Below are 14,274 nucleotides of genomic sequence, written 5' to 3'. Positions count from 1 at the left end.
GAGGATTATCAGGGGACGAGGCAAGAGGCACAGAGCATACACTGAGACAGTGACTTGTAGTTAAAGAAATGTTTGAGAAGTCTAATTTTATTAGGGCCAGGCAATGCTATCTATTCTAAAATTGCGTTCTTGCACTGGCCTCACCCTGAGGTGAGTTTCCAGGAAGCACCACGAGGAGGCTGCAAGATCCGACTTCACCTCCCAAAAGTAAAAAATAAAAGTAGTGTGAGGGCTAGCTTTGGGGGAAGGCAGCCACCGAGCCTTGAGAAACAAAAAATTGTTGATCAACGAAGCAAGACAGTTAAGAGTCAAAGGCCCATCGTCAGATCACCTGGGAATCAGCCCTGTTGTGCTATCCGTCACAAGTTTGCTGTTCCACCCATCTGGTAGAGCTCAGGAGAGACAACTACACTTAGTAGCATCCTATGTGTGTGGGGGGAGTAGCCTTTACCCGGCTCTGATATCTGGTCACTTGAATAGGGAATGAGAGTGCCACCTATACCAACACATCTCTCAGGTGCCGAGCGCGAAGCCAATTCGGTCTGCCCAACCAACACTGCGCGATAGACATGCTCACGTCGATACCGAGATACAACCCTCCAGGAGGACACGCCCCCTTGGCCAGGCATGGCAGATCCCGGGAAGGTCAGGCCTCTGCAGACGCAATCCACGCCACAAGCCGAGGACGATCTTCTCCAAACTTCCCCCCAGACAATGAACAAACAAATGAAACATCGCTAGAAGATTGGGTACTAATCCGCTCGGACATTGTGGGATAGCCAGGCATGCAAGGCCCCACACGGATGACTAAAAGACAAGTAAACTTGACAGAGGGCTTTTTTTCGACTTGCACTTACAATACCTCGCCCGAAAACAAGGTCCAGGGACGAAAGCCTCTTGCGGCGGAGACCGAAGCCATCACGCGGGAGTGTGACTTTTGCGGATAGCCTGAGGCCATCACGACAACCGTATGTATCAGAGCAGTGATGTACCTGACGATGATCGGGGAATGGAGTGTGTTGGACCTGTTGAATACAGACGTCAGCAAGTGGGAAAATGGGTTGAAAAGTAGTGAGGATGGCAAACGTACCTTGCGGTCAAAGTGATCTACTATCGATCAACAGCTTTGCTCGTGAGCATTAGAGGGTACCAAAATTTGACAACTTTGGGGTATATAAATATCAGACAGAATCGACACTAATAACATGATAGTGGGTGGGTAAATTTCTTTTTGTATGTATGTGTATTGGATTGTGAACCAAATATGAAGACGTGGGGGAGCAAGATGCCAAAGTTTGTTCAAAACATGTTTTGGATGGCAAAGGTGGGGTGAATGAATCTCTCTTGATGATAGATATACGTGAAGGAGTGGAATATAAATAATCATAGTACTGACGGTGGTTTCGTGATGGTGAGTTGAGGACAGCTTACTTTGAATGTGGTTGATGAATTTGAGGTTGAGGAATGAAAGTTGCAAAATTGTGAGATCGAATGAAGGAAGCTGAGTTCTGAATGATGGTAGCTGTGTATTTATCTTAGAATTGGTGACTGATTGGAATTGCTAACTGTGTTTTTGCCTTTGAGGCAGAAAATTGAATGCCTGATCCTGAGCTCCTAGAGCGCATCACCCGCGCCGGATCTGGTTAATGTGAGAGGTACGTACCTTTTTTCACAGTTTGTGATTGGTCTGATCCTACGGGTTGGTCGTCCAGGTTACTGATTGTGAAGCTGAATTTGACAGAACATGTTAAGTGATAACTATGTGGTACTGATTTGAGGAGAGTATGCTTAACCATTTTGGGCCCATACCAGTTTGAGCAATAGCTTGGCCGTGATTCCATTAATTCCATGTGAGAGCTCTTATTTCCACATGGAAGATCTTCTGATTTCCCGAAACATATGTGTTGTAGTCGAAATTCAAATGAAGCGTGATCCACATTACGAGCAATGAGAACATGACCACCATGCTATCACAAAGTCATATTATGCCCCTACATAGAAAACTATTAATCATAAATAGTTCGGCAGTTACCTCTATTGCTTTTCTACACATTGAAGATAATCACTATGTCGAATTCGTGCCAAGCCTTTGTCTCTCCATTTGCCATATTTATACATACGTGCCACAACAACTGTGGTACTTGCTCGTGAATGACACATAATGGGCACAGCGATAGTTGGCCAAGAAATGTACTTTATGCAGAAAGTTGCATGTTCGGCAGCCGTTGATCCAATACTTTTCAATGCAGATCCCTAGACGAATGATCGCAACCTCATGCCTCACTAATAGCTCGCAGTTTCATATTTGCTCTTCTTCCTTATTTCCTTGCCGTATCTGAATAATATCCATGGCACTGGCAAGAGTACCAGTGATACGAAACCAAGCAAACTTGTAGCCCAGCCAGTTCCCATTGCCGTGTACATCTGAATACAGAAGAAAGGGAACGCAGCTGCGAAAGTGTATCTTGCCAAGCTGTTGGCGCTCGATGCGCTAGCGATGTTGCTGGCGTGGTAGGCATCACCTAGATACTGCATACTGCTGATGAACAAGCCGATGTTGCCTGCGCCAAAAAGAACAATGGCGGTGATTGGTACAGCAGGGTTGATTCCAGGTTGTGCAGTCCAACCGAACCAAAACAGACTGATAGGAAGCATTATACTTCCAATCATTGCGGGGTATAGGCGATATTCAGCCGGGATCTGGTGCAGTGGGAATCTTCGAGCTTTGGGGCGATATAACAGTGCGTCACAAACCCCTATCATCATAGTTCCAATCAGGCATCCAAACGCGATAGCTAAGAAGACGAGACCAGATTGTATAAGGGAGTAGTGATAGGTGCTCCCAAAGATGAAAAAGAAGGTGCCGAAGAACATGAAGAGTGTCCCAAATATGCAAGCAACATATAAGCAAACGAAGGCAACAATGGGCTCTGTGAACATCATATGGATAGGGCGAAACAAATCAACCGTCGCGAACTTGTGCAACGTGACCGAGAGGGGTGGCTTCTCAAGGACTTCTAGCCCAAGTTCCTTCATCCTTCTTCGCTTGACCAGAGAGTGGTATGACTCGCCCGAGAATAACATACATATCGCGCACCAAACGGAGAAGAAGACGAGTGTATATTGCGTCCACCGCCAATCTTTCCTGTCAACGAGAAAGACGCCGAGGACTGGTCTGAGGGTAAACAGTCAGTTAATTAGTGCCAAAGTAATCTCACGATCCACTCACCCAAGACCAGGGCCCAGAAAAGGGCTGAGTATGAACAGAGCTGCAGGGCGTCCTCGCTCAATAGGCAGATACGTTTCCTGTAGTACTCCTGAACCAATAGCTAAGCTAGGTCCATAGAAGAATCCAGAGAGAAATCTCATGATACATAAGCCAGCGAAGCTATGGGTCAGACCAGAGCCAAGAGCGAAGAGTCCACCAAGTGAGACGGCTATGGTGAATACAGCTTGTCTGCCAGCAACTTCCGAGAGCGGACCTCCGAAGATCGGGCCTAGCCCAAGAGCAAATACGTAGAGTGATAAGGGTAAGAATGCCACGGTGCTCGAAACGGAAAACTCTTGCATCAACTGCTGATGTGCTGGACTGATAATTGATGTACCTAAAGAGCTGCGCCCAAGTCAGTAAGATGCTGCCCAGTGAAACTAATATAATGGAAGATAGTTCACTCGCTACCACGATACGAATGCTGCCCATCAGGAACTGCAGAGTAACATGTTCATGAGAAAGCAAGCACGAATAACTGCAAAGAATGATAACTTGTTTATGCAGAACTACTCGAACTTCAGGGTAATATAGGGAGGGAAAAGACACACTCGGAATATCGGGGTGCTGTCGAACGTACCATGTGAAGGCTATGGACATCATAGTCACAAGCTGAATGTTCTTTCTCTGTTTCGACCAATTGTAAGGGTTATGCTTGTCTTCTTTCCAGTCCCATGTTGTCGCGCTCCGTATAGAAATCTCTTTACTGTAAGTATCATGGCTCTGCTGGTTTTCTTCTGGTGCAATGTTTGCCAGAACTTCTTCTCGTGGGACTCCAGTCGTGCTCTCCATGGTATTGCTGTTACTCAAGCCCGGTTGGGATAGGATGGTGGAATCGAGGGTGCAACAAGCCGGATTTAGAAGCCGAAGGAAGTAAGGAATGGCAATAGGAGGGCCGCATTCACACTTGGTGATGAAATATTAAACAAACAGTCGTTATAAAGAAACTGGAGGGCCGATTGTAGGAAACCGGATGGAAGAACTCGCAGAAATCAGTATTGGCAGTGAATGGGATTCCGCTGGTAAAGCAGGCAGTTCCATCACTCTTTAAACCAATTCCCCAAAAACTTCAGATAAATACAATAAACAACAAAACATTGCTAACAAGACCATTTGATTACCAATGCACCCCAATCACCTCGATGTCCTCATGACAGTTATTATTAGGGCGTGCACGTTAGCTGGACCCGGCATGATTGCATGCATGCTCCAACAGTATCGGGCATGATTAGTGAACACCCGAAAAACTGTATAGGCCCCAACGGGTTGCTTGACATGCTTCGAAGGGCTTGATTACCACAACGCCGAGGTATTGGGTGGGGCAAATTCGTCTTCTTTTGTCTACCATACTAAGGTTAGATTGACTTACCGACCAACATAAATTGAACTGATGTTGTACAAACAGTCGTGTCGCTTGATCGGTCTTTAGACAGGTAATATGCATCACTTGATCGACCTGTCAAAGGCAACAATACTTTGGACATGAAAACAATTCGATATGAGAACTGCAGAAATGGGCCATCTCACCATTTCGTCCAGATTGAAAGCTGGGACAATGATTGAGCCACCGGAGCTGAATAGCCAAGTGCAAATATGCTATGATGACTTGCAAGATACACCGGAACAGCTATTCCTTTCATTTTTCATTGTGCTTCTATTTTCCAGCAGACCGTCGATTCAATCTGTAGCATAAAGGAAAAGTTGCTGGTTGAAGTATGAAGCAGTCGCAACGAGAACGGGAAAATATGGCCAATCACCTTTATGTGCGATGGCATCGTTCAGATTAATCTGCCAATATGAAAAATTCTCCGGGCCAGGAACACCAATGCAACTTTTACATGCTTTTGGGTCCGTCAACTTTCTATTTATGCGGATGGTAACAGCGTTGCTGGTCCATATTCGGCCCTGCGCAACGGCAGATGGTACAAGAGCCGTGTGCGCACGCAATGAGCCATGGAATCCCCAATTCAGTTGTTATGCTCCACGACGCTGGCAAGTCTCAAGCTTACCGGAAGCATCTGCCAAAAAGAAACTTTTGAGGCTCGTAAGTGCAATTACGGGTAGTACCACGTTATATTGAATAAATAGCATAGTAGAGCACTCAAAATGGTTTGACGTGGTACGATCGAGGTACACAAGATTCGCGACCGTTGTATGCATACCTGCATTGTTTAGCTGTAAATTGGGAGAAACTCGCAACGTCATCCGTCCTTAGTCAGCTTAATTTTTTGGGGGGGAGCTTTAGCTGCTGCATCGGAGCTCTGCACGAGCTCCAAGGTCCCAAATTGAGATTTTTTGGTGCCCCCGTTGATGCACATCCACGGAATGGTGTCCCCGTCATGTCTGAAGCCGCAACAACCCAGTCGCTTCTCAACCTCAATGCATTGCTCGACAACCCAGTCTTCGCCGGAGGCTTCGGCCTCGCATCGCTCGGTGCGGTGCTGGCATTTGCGCGCAAGGGGACAATCGCGGGTGCAGGCATGATCCGGAGACGGCTCCTTGTCAACGTCGAGATCAGCAAGCGAGATCCAGCATACCCTTGGATTCTTGCGTGGCTATCACAACCCCGCGAGTACAGCTCTTTCCTCGCCAAACGATTGACGCGAATCAACAAACTTGCCGTGGCGACAGCGGCCACTACGACTCCCAACGGAGCGACGCGTGCCGATGTCATTTTGCAGCCCGGTTACGGAACACATCTGGTCAAGCACAAGCATGCGTACATTGCTGTCAACAGGGAGAAGCAGTCGACGTCGAATCTCAACACGGGCGAACCGCACGAAACTGTCCAGCTGACGACGCTGTACGCACATCGACATATCTTCGAGGATGTTTTCACCGAGGCGCGGGAGATCGCCCTCCAGGCCAACGAGGGCAAGACTGTCGTCTACTCGGTACGCAACTTCGACTGGGTGCCTCTCGGTGCGCCGAAGAGAAAGAGGCCGCTATCCAGTGTTGTGCTCGACGACGGTATCAAAGAGGGCATTGTTGGCGACGTGAAGGATTTCCTCGAGAGGCAGCAGTGGTATAGTAACCGGGGCATACCGTATCGACGAGGTTACCTACTACACGGGCCGCCTGGAAGTGGAAAGAGCTCTTTCATCCAAGCCTTGGCGGGCGAGCTGGATTACAGCGTGGCCATGGTCAATCTGAGCGAGCTTGGTGTCACTGATGACAAGCTCGCCTTTCTTCTCACAAAGCTGCCTGAAAGGACAATTCTGCTTTTGGAAGATGTGGATACAGCCTTTGTAAATCGGACGAAGCGAGGGTCAGATGGTTACAGCGGTCCGACTGTCACCTTCTCGGGCTTGTTGAACGCGCTCGACGGCCTTTCCGCAAGCGAAGAGCGCATCGCGTTCCTCACTACAAATCATATTGAGCTCCTAGACCCTGCTCTGATACGGCCGGGGCGTGTTGACATGATGATCCGCATAGGGGAGGCTACCAGGGTTCAAGCTGGACACATGTGGGACAACTTCTACGGCGATGTGGACGAGGATGGGTCAGGAAAAGAGCGCTTTCTGGCTAGACTTGATGAGATCGGCCTATTCGCTGAAGGGAGGGCTGGGGAAGCACCGATACGGACATCGACGGCTGCGATCCAGGGATTGTTCCTCTTCCATAAAGACAACATGGAAGACGCCATCACCATGGCCGATGCACTGATTCCCCAGAAGATCGTGGGAGAATCTGGGTGAGCACTGGAGACCGTGTATCAATACTTGTCGCCATGCTGCACAGGCGATGGCAAACCATATTTGTACTATATTTTGAAGATACCCAGTGCGTGACTGACTCGCCAGGAGAGAACAGCATGAAGACACTACAGGGACATTACCAGCTGCGCGGCGTGAGTGCCCGCAACGAGACATGGAATAAACCACCAGACAGCAATGAATAGAGTCGGCTAGACTAGTTGTGCATGCATCACGATTTGCTCCTGCATTTGCTCTGCCCGAGTCTGCGACGGAGTCGTACAATGCAGCTTATAATGATATTTTCTCTTCTGGCGCTAAAAACGGACATTAGAGTGGGTGCACTCGGGAACGTGGCTGATGTCGGGAAAGGTCGGCGGTTTCTCTGCCATTGCCGATGGATCTAGTCTTCCTAACCTTAGTCTAGCCCAGGTTTTGGTTTTGTTTTGCAGGTGCGCTATTTGGACTCGGGTTCACGTTCAGATTTGGCCTCGTGAGAATTGACTTCCATCTTTCCGCCCCTCCCACGACCTTTTGACTTCCCCGTCACCACTTCTGCGATTTAGCATCCTCCTCTACCCACAGATATCTCCTCAGAAGTCGGCAAGATGCTATCGCGAACCTCTGCTAGAGCTGCCCAGGTAACTATCCCTTCCTCCTCGAGCTCCAATGGCTCGCCACGCTGTCGTCACATGCCGGGAAAATAGCTCACGATGTCGTCTCTCTCCAGCGCCTGGCGCGACAGGCCGCCCGCCAGCAGCCTCAGATTGCCGCCCGATCATATGCCACCGTCGAGTCCGACCTCTTCCGGCCTACCAAGTACGGCAGCAAGTACACCGTCACCCTCATCCCCGGCGACGGTATTGGTGCCGAGGTCGCTGAGAGCGTCAAGACCATCTTCAAGGCCGACAATGTCCCCATCGACTGGGAGCAGATTGATGTCTCCGGTGTCGACTCTGGCTCCCCCGGCGCCGCAAACGAGCTCTTCCGCGAGTCCATTGCTTCCCTCAAGCGCAACAAGCTCGGCCTCAAGGGTATCCTCCACACCCCCCTCGAGCGATCCGGCCACTCCAGCTTCAACGTCGCCATGCGTCAGGAGCTCGACATCTACGCCTCCATTGTTCTCATCAAGAACATCCCCGGCTACGAGACCCGCCACAAGAACGTCGACCTGTGCATCATCCGAGAGAACACCGAGGGAGAGTATAGCGGTCTCGAGCACCAGAGCGTCCCCGGCGTCGTCGAGTCCCTCAAGATCATCACCCGCCCCAAGTCGGAGAGAATCGCCAAGTTTGCTTTCGCTTTCGCCAAGGCCAATGGCCGCAAGAAGGTCACTTGCATCCACAAGGCCAACATCATGAAGCTGGCCGATGGTCTCTTCCGCAACACCTGCAAGGATGTTTCCGCCGAGTTCCCCGGCATCGAGTACAACGACATGATCGTCGACAACGCCTCCATGCAGTGTGTCTCCAAGCCTCAACAGTTCGACGTCATGGTCATGCCTAACCTCTACGGTGGCATCCTGTCCAACATCGGTGCTGCCCTCGTCGGTGGCCCCGGTATCGTCCCCGGTTGCAACATGGGCCGCGACGTCGCTGTCTTCGAGCCCGGTTGCCGTCACGTCGGTCTCGACATCAAGGGCAAGGACCAGGCCAACCCCACTGCTCTGCTCCTGTCTGGATCCATGCTCCTGCGCCACCTTGGCCTCGACGACCACGCCAACCGCATCTCCAAGGCCGTCTACGAGGTCATCGCTGAGGGGTCAGTACACCTTCATCTCTTGATAAATCCACGCATCGCTGACAATCTCTATAGCAAGTCCCGAACCCGCGACATGGGTGGTGACGCCACTACTCACCAGTTCACCCGCTCCATCCTTGACAAGCTGGAGACTTTGTAAATCATGGCTACGACCACCTGATTAATCCTCAAATTGATACCACCCGCCCGACTGCACCAACCTTTTCCATACACGATGTTTCATAGACCAAGATCTTATTCGGCGCGATTGGGGATGATACGCATGAGTGCATGGAGTCACGGGCATCTGATGAACCACTTCGGCTTGTACTGTAGGTAGATAGGATACAATAATCCAGTTGACTGAATCCAGGCTTGCATCTTGACGAGATTCTAAATTTCATCGTGGGCTAAATTTCCGATGCAATGTGCAGCCCATCTTCCAAGACGTCGGCCGAACTGGGCTACATGTGTTGACTCACAAGCTGGATGAGTCATCAATCTATTGACGAGCAAGTCCAACAGCAAATATCGTATATGCTGAACATTGCCAAGTTTTCTACACTGGCGTTTACTGATACCCATTGACTAGAACCGGCCAGATGACACCGCAAGAAACTTCTGTATATCGATAGACAAGTTCGGCAAAAATTCGCACCCCGTCTAATGTCGCAAACAACACAACAACCAGGCGCGCTGGTTTGGATCAATGGTATTGCCGGTGTGGGCAAATTGACCATCGCCCGCTCACTCGTCAAACTTCTCGGCGGCCCTGACAAGGCGGCCCTGATTGACAACCATACCCTCATCGATGTCGTCACCCTACCTCGCGATCACCCAGATTACTACCTCGAGCGCCGAGAAGCGAGGCGGTTGTGCTTCGAGCAACACGTGGTATGCGAGGCTTCCACTCCGGACATGGCCAAGATCATTGTTTTCACAGACTGGCAGTCGGATAACGAGCTCGGCCAGAGTGTCGCCGAGGAGTACCACGATGCGGCAAATCGCTCCTGTAGGCGGTTTGTGCCGATCTATCTCGAGTGCGAGAGGGAGGAGAATGTGAGGAGGGCCACCAGCAGGAGCACGGAGGGTAAGCGCAAGCTGACCGACGAGAAGGTGCTGAGGGATTATATGGATAACAGCAGGCTGTTCGAGTTCGAGCATGTGGATGGCCTGAGATGTGACGTCACGAAGAGGCTGCCGGAGGACGTTGCTGCGGAGCTGGCTGGGATCATAGGCGGCCGGCCCTAGAAGATCTATCAGGAGAAGGCTGCCTTGACTTTTGTCGGATAACAAGCGTAAAGAGATATCTGGTTTCAATAGCTGAATTTCTGCATGGCGGCAAATTCTGTGTGCATATCTGTTCAAATTCGATAAGCTAGGCTCATGCATTCTTTTATAATCATGCTGCAACATTTGGTATAGGTTAATTCAAGGCTACAGAGGAGCAGAACAACCTCTTCTGGCAGTGCTAGTCGACCCATGGGTTAGCTGCTGCACCATCATCTGCTCCAACCCCGGAGACATGTTGCTCGCGGGCTCAACCATGGGAGTGGCTGGCCGGGCGGGACAAAAATGCGGTTTACCCGGGTGCAATCACCAACGGTATGGATAGCTTATTTAATGTGAAATCAAGGTGATTTAAAAAAGAGGGTGGGAAAAAGGCCTCCTCCGAGCCCAGAACCAGACCGACCCACTGTCTTGTCCATGCCGACTATACCATGCTTAACACTGTTGTACTGCGCCAGGTTCGCCGATGCGATCACAGAGGACCAAGGAACCGATATTCACAATCGCACCACGGGTACTGCCCTTCTCCCGGCAGCCAAGTGTCGTACAGCGACTCGAGCTCCAGCTTTTGCAACCATATGGACCCGTGCCCTCCCTGCCAATACCGTTGCCCGGTCGCGTCAGTCTTCGAAAGTAGTCCTACATGATGAGAGTAGTGTGGACAGAATCACACAAAAAATGCAAAAACATACAACACCGGGGATTCCTCCGTGGTCGCCCACATGAGTACCAATCCAGCGCTCCAAGGACATACCTACCTAGCGCAAAAGGAGCACTTCCCCGAAGCTTGTAAGCACCAAAACGTGTAACCCATATACCGCGCGACAGAGTGGGGAACAAACCCGCTTCATCCGGTAACATATCTAGATGACAGATCACGGCTCTACCGCCGTTGGATAACCGTTCCCGCTTGAAAAGGCCTCACTGTTGCTCTCATTTCCTCCAACAAAATCACAACACGCCACGAACGCCCGCCAAACGTCGGTGGCCATATACCTTGCGACTCTCCCCAAACGTGGGATGGGAATCTTGACATGACGGATTTCTGTGACTTCACTGTCCCCGTCGGCTTTTGCTTACTCCGTAGTATATATCCTTGCTGCACAGTACCATCGCCTCTTCACACTTCACGGCCGGCACGATCAAACAAGATATGGCGAGTTGCCATGTCTCCATGACAACCCTGATATGCTCAGTCCAGTCCCAGCTCTTCTATGCCGCTGCACAGTTCATCCATGGCGCCTTTGAGAGTCCCCTTCACCTGGTCTGCTTCATCGTCATTTCCGCACTCACGCAGGTAGTTTTCATATGAAGCCAAATTGTCGACAGTGAAATCGTCTGCGAGGCCATACATCTCGACGCATAACTCGACCGCCTTCTGGCCAGCTGAGATGGTCTCTTGGTGATCCCCAAGAGCTCTATGAATCTGAAACAACAGCCGGTAGGATACAACTTCAGTATAAGTACCCTTAATCAATCCCCTAATAATAGATAATTTAGCAAAGCATGCGCTGACATCCGCGCTTGCACGTGCACGAGCAAGTAGGGGCGATTCAAGCAGCGATTGCTGACACGGCCTTTGGGCAATCAAAACTTGACGTACCTATTAGTTGGCAACAATACCTCCGATACTAGTCGCAATGCGTTGGCGTAGTCTTTCATCCACAGATAAACATATGTAAGTTCTCTCTTGGCTGACAAAATTATGTAAGGGTCCACCTCGTCCGACGCCTCTAATTGCCGAATAATTGTTAAGATTTGCAATACTGCGGAGTCACCGTTAATAATACCGAGATGGAATAGGTCCCGTGCCATGTTAATAACTATCTCAACATGAGTTTTGCTATAGAGTGGAAAGAACTTCTGAAGAATAGTGACAGAAGCATTCGCGAGTGTATGCCCATGTTGGGAAAGCTCCCTAATTCCTGAATCCGCTTCTTCTTAATAAACTGTTCTGCATATGAAGTGTTATGAGTCTCGAATAAACGTACCTATTTTGCAGATATTGGAAAGGAATTGTACCATGGGATGGTTCGATTCTCTAAAGATGATTCGGGAAAGCGAGTGCATATACCGTAATACGGAGGCTGCCAGGTCTGGCCAAGTGGAGCTGAGGCCCAGGAACACGAGAAGGGCAGAGCTAAAAAATCTAGGCGAGTCGCTGACGAGGATTTCTCCGAAAACTTGGTTGCACTTTTGCACGACGCGGAAAGCTTGCTTCGCTCTCCCTGCCTCCATAAGGTGTCTCACCGTGTACCAAGTGCCGTGCCATTCTAAAGCACGATCAGGCACATTCAGGTCCCCTTGGGAATCAAGCACCCATATTTTGGCGTCGAAGTGCCCCGAAGTATAAGACCGCATTGCGTGAATGCTTCCCTCCAACAACCTGAGGCCATCTGGAGAGCGCGGGGAAAATAGGGAAGACCCAGGAAGTCGGACTTTGTTGGCGACAACGGACAAGGCCGTAGATGGGGCGCCGTCTGTCTTCTGGTCATCATACAGGGTATCCACGTGCTGTGCCGCTTGGCCGTGCTTTTTGGCAGGTCTCTCCCGCCTCCGCCGCTGGAGGTAGTTGTCGATTCGCTGGGGGGTAGCCTTGCCCCCCCGGATCTTGGGCGTCTTGTTAGAGCGGACAAACTCTTCGACGTCGCGGTGTCGAAGATTTTTGCGCAAATTCCACTTGTTGATGCGGTACTTGTACATTTTCATGCTGCTTCCTTAGTCCTCTTCTTTGTCCATTGTGGAGCGGAGGATATGCACTAACGTGGCTTTGAAACCGTGCCGAGATCTCAAGTACTGCATAACTTGCTTTAAGGGCAGGTTCTTGGTTTGGTACAAGTCTGTAATGGTGGTCCGATGACTTTCCCAGGCCGATGCCGAAAAGGGGTCATCGTGAGAGTCACCAACTGCCATGGCTGTAGCAGCATGTTGGTCACTCCCGAGGCCAGTTATGACATGGTGCTCGTCAAGCGCGACTGCTTGATGTGAGGCCATTGAAAATATGTGTGGAGAAACTAAGTCAGCCCGGCAATCTAGCAAAGGAACCGCCCTCCCGCCCGCCAAGTACTGGTAAAGGTTTCTCGATGGTTGGCCTGTGCGCACTGTAGCCCCGCCCCAGTCACATTCTGTACCAACCTGCGCCCCAACTCACAGATCTCTGTACTGCGTGAGGCAAGGCTGGTCTTCCGCAGTCATGAGTGGTCTCTCCGGCGTCGGTTATTGGCTCTGTAGCTTGTTGCCATATGCCGTATCATGACTGATAAAGGGCCGCATTCGCCGCGCATTCAATGCAATTACATGGCTTGGCAACGGCCCAGTGGAACGGCAAGTCGGGCGCCAAGAAAGGTGGAGCGAGTGTCCCACGTCCTCTCGCTCGTGCGAGTTAGTGGTCAAATGCTCGGCTGCGAAGTGTAATACAGGAGGAGTCTACGGTCAACCGAGCTTATAACGATTCTACCTTATAACGATACCTTGACATTACGATTACTAGCTGCGCATTTCTTGTTTTTATCTCGAGGCTGACGATATTTATCCTTGCATTTACTGTATAATGATAATCGTTAACTTGACAGAAATTCTGTACAAGGATCTCAAGGGGAGTTTTTATATTGGGTGCTTAAAACTGGAAATTTATACGAGGACATCCTAGACCCGAGTATACGTGACATAATTTGGTAATGCTTTTTACAAGCTCCAAGCCCACCTTATCATTTTCGGGGTTTAGTCTATAGCGATACCTCGTTGTAACGATATAGAGCCTTACATCTTTGATATCGTTATAAGCCTGGTTGACTATAACAGTATCACCGTAAGCTTAGCGTTCCATTCTCTCGGGACCAATCATATTTTTATAATCTAGGATTTATCTTGGTAAAGAACACGCAAAGGTTCAAAGGACTACTTGATGAAACATATCGCAACAAAGTCGCCTGTGATGCACCACGAAAAAATGCAAGAAATCTCGGTACATTCCAGGCAATGTGATTGTTCTGCGTCACCAATCACTATTCTCAGTCGCTTGACTGAACCGCAGTTGATGCGATTGCTTAGTACAACAAATTTGTGGAAGTACTTTGATGGAATTGGATAACCTGCTAGCGCTGGACTAACTCAACTACCCTTATGTACTAATGCAAGGTCCCGGAGACTCATCCTGCCAACCGTCCATTCGGCATCGAGAAACATATCCGAGGATCGATACCCATATCTATCTATAAGCTTTAAGCTGATGCATAAATCCTACGTCTTGCTATATGTGTGGGGTAGACGCGGCGGTGTGGT

At 49.8% G+C, this 14,274-nt stretch overlaps 7 protein-coding genes across 7 annotated transcripts; 3 read left to right on the top strand and 4 right to left on the bottom strand.

The window, feature by feature from the left end:
• Positions 1-359: 359 nt before the first annotated feature.
• On the bottom strand, positions 360-2,053 carry BKA67DRAFT_538384 (uncharacterized protein; the record flags this gene model as incomplete). The annotated part of the gene is made up of 5 exons (XM_046100456.1): positions 360-737; positions 858-1,025; positions 1,091-1,107; positions 1,664-1,967; positions 2,033-2,053. The coding sequence occupies 5 exons, from the start codon at positions 2,051-2,053 to the stop codon at positions 360-362; spliced, it is 888 nt and encodes a 295-aa protein (XP_045954847.1).
• On the bottom strand, positions 1,969-3,252 carry BKA67DRAFT_574541 (major facilitator superfamily domain-containing protein). Its single transcript, XM_046103426.1, has one exon. It carries the CDS (start codon positions 3,082-3,084, stop codon positions 2,284-2,286), a length of 801 nt encoding a protein of 266 aa, XP_045954846.1. The 5' UTR covers positions 3,085-3,252; the 3' UTR covers positions 1,969-2,283.
• On the bottom strand, positions 3,237-4,340 carry BKA67DRAFT_360893 (uncharacterized protein). Its single transcript, XM_046096423.1, has one exon. The coding sequence runs from the start codon at positions 4,058-4,060 to the stop codon at positions 3,389-3,391; it is 672 nt and encodes a 223-aa protein (XP_045954845.1). The 5' UTR covers positions 4,061-4,340; the 3' UTR covers positions 3,237-3,388.
• A 1,191-nt stretch (positions 4,341-5,531) lies between these two features.
• On the top strand, positions 5,532-7,370 carry BKA67DRAFT_574537 (BCS1 N terminal-domain-containing protein). Its single transcript, XM_046103425.1, has one exon. It carries the CDS (start codon positions 5,608-5,610, stop codon positions 6,964-6,966), a length of 1,359 nt encoding a protein of 452 aa, XP_045954844.1. The 5' UTR covers positions 5,532-5,607; the 3' UTR covers positions 6,967-7,370.
• BKA67DRAFT_574536 (uncharacterized protein) lies at positions 7,350-9,107 on the top strand. The gene is made up of 3 exons (XM_046103424.1): positions 7,350-7,604; positions 7,694-8,724; positions 8,779-9,107. The coding sequence occupies exons 1-3, from the start codon at positions 7,572-7,574 to the stop codon at positions 8,861-8,863; spliced, it is 1,149 nt and encodes a 382-aa protein (XP_045954843.1). The 5' UTR covers positions 7,350-7,571; the 3' UTR covers positions 8,864-9,107.
• Positions 9,108-9,369: 262 nt separating this feature from the next.
• On the top strand, positions 9,370-9,954 carry BKA67DRAFT_661321 (uncharacterized protein; the record flags this gene model as incomplete). The annotated part of the gene is made up of 1 exon (XM_046107786.1): positions 9,370-9,954. The coding sequence occupies one exon, from the start codon at positions 9,370-9,372 to the stop codon at positions 9,952-9,954; it is 585 nt and encodes a 194-aa protein (XP_045954842.1).
• A 1,667-nt stretch (positions 9,955-11,621) lies between these two features.
• On the bottom strand, positions 11,622-13,116 carry BKA67DRAFT_360839 (Clr5 domain-containing protein). Its single transcript, XM_046096422.1, has 3 exons — positions 12,758-13,116; positions 11,985-12,703; positions 11,622-11,911 (listed from the first exon to the last, which is right to left on the bottom strand). Exons 1-3 carry the CDS (start codon positions 12,985-12,987, stop codon positions 11,817-11,819), a joined length of 1,044 nt encoding a protein of 347 aa, XP_045954841.1. The 5' UTR covers positions 12,988-13,116; the 3' UTR covers positions 11,622-11,816.
• Between the last annotated feature and the right edge of the window lie 1,158 nt (positions 13,117-14,274).

The sequence above is a fragment of the Truncatella angustata genome, assembly GCF_020726525.1.
Source record: "Truncatella angustata strain MPI-SDFR-AT-0073 chromosome Unknown BKA67scaffold_7, whole genome shotgun sequence".
NCBI lineage: Eukaryota > Fungi > Ascomycota > Sordariomycetes > Amphisphaeriales > Sporocadaceae > Truncatella > Truncatella angustata.
Note: the sequence above shows the minus strand (reverse complement) of the source record. Positions and strands in the feature narration are given on the sequence as shown.

Excerpts from the sequence above, each read along its gene's own strand:
- BKA67DRAFT_574541 (XM_046103426.1), bottom strand. The coding sequence starts at position 3,084 with ATGTTATTCTCGGGCGAGTCATACCACTCTCTGGTCAAGCGAAGAAGG.
- BKA67DRAFT_360893 (XM_046096423.1), bottom strand. The coding sequence starts at position 4,060 with ATGGAGAGCACGACTGGAGTCCCACGAGAAGAAGTTCTGGCAAACATT.
- BKA67DRAFT_574537 (XM_046103425.1), top strand. The coding sequence starts at position 5,608 with ATGTCTGAAGCCGCAACAACCCAGTCGCTTCTCAACCTCAATGCATTG.
- BKA67DRAFT_574536 (XM_046103424.1), top strand. The coding sequence starts at position 7,572 with ATGCTATCGCGAACCTCTGCTAGAGCTGCCCAG. Across the intron at positions 7,605-7,693 it reads CCTCTGCTAGAGCTGCCCAG|CGCCTGGCGCGACAGGCCGC; the intron begins GTAACTATCCCT and ends GTCTCTCTCCAG. Across the intron at positions 8,725-8,778 it reads TACGAGGTCATCGCTGAGGG|CAAGTCCCGAACCCGCGACA; the intron begins GTCAGTACACCT and ends CAATCTCTATAG.
- BKA67DRAFT_360839 (XM_046096422.1), bottom strand. The coding sequence starts at position 12,987 with ATGGCCTCACATCAAGCAGTCGCGCTTGACGAGCACCATGTCATAACT. Across the intron at positions 12,704-12,757 it reads CGGCACGGTTTCAAAGCCAC|CATGAAAATGTACAAGTACC; the intron begins GTTAGTGCATAT and ends CTAAGGAAGCAG. Across the intron at positions 11,912-11,984 it reads TTCCAATATCTGCAAAATAG|GGAGCTTTCCCAACATGGGC; the intron begins GTACGTTTATTC and ends TTCAGGAATTAG.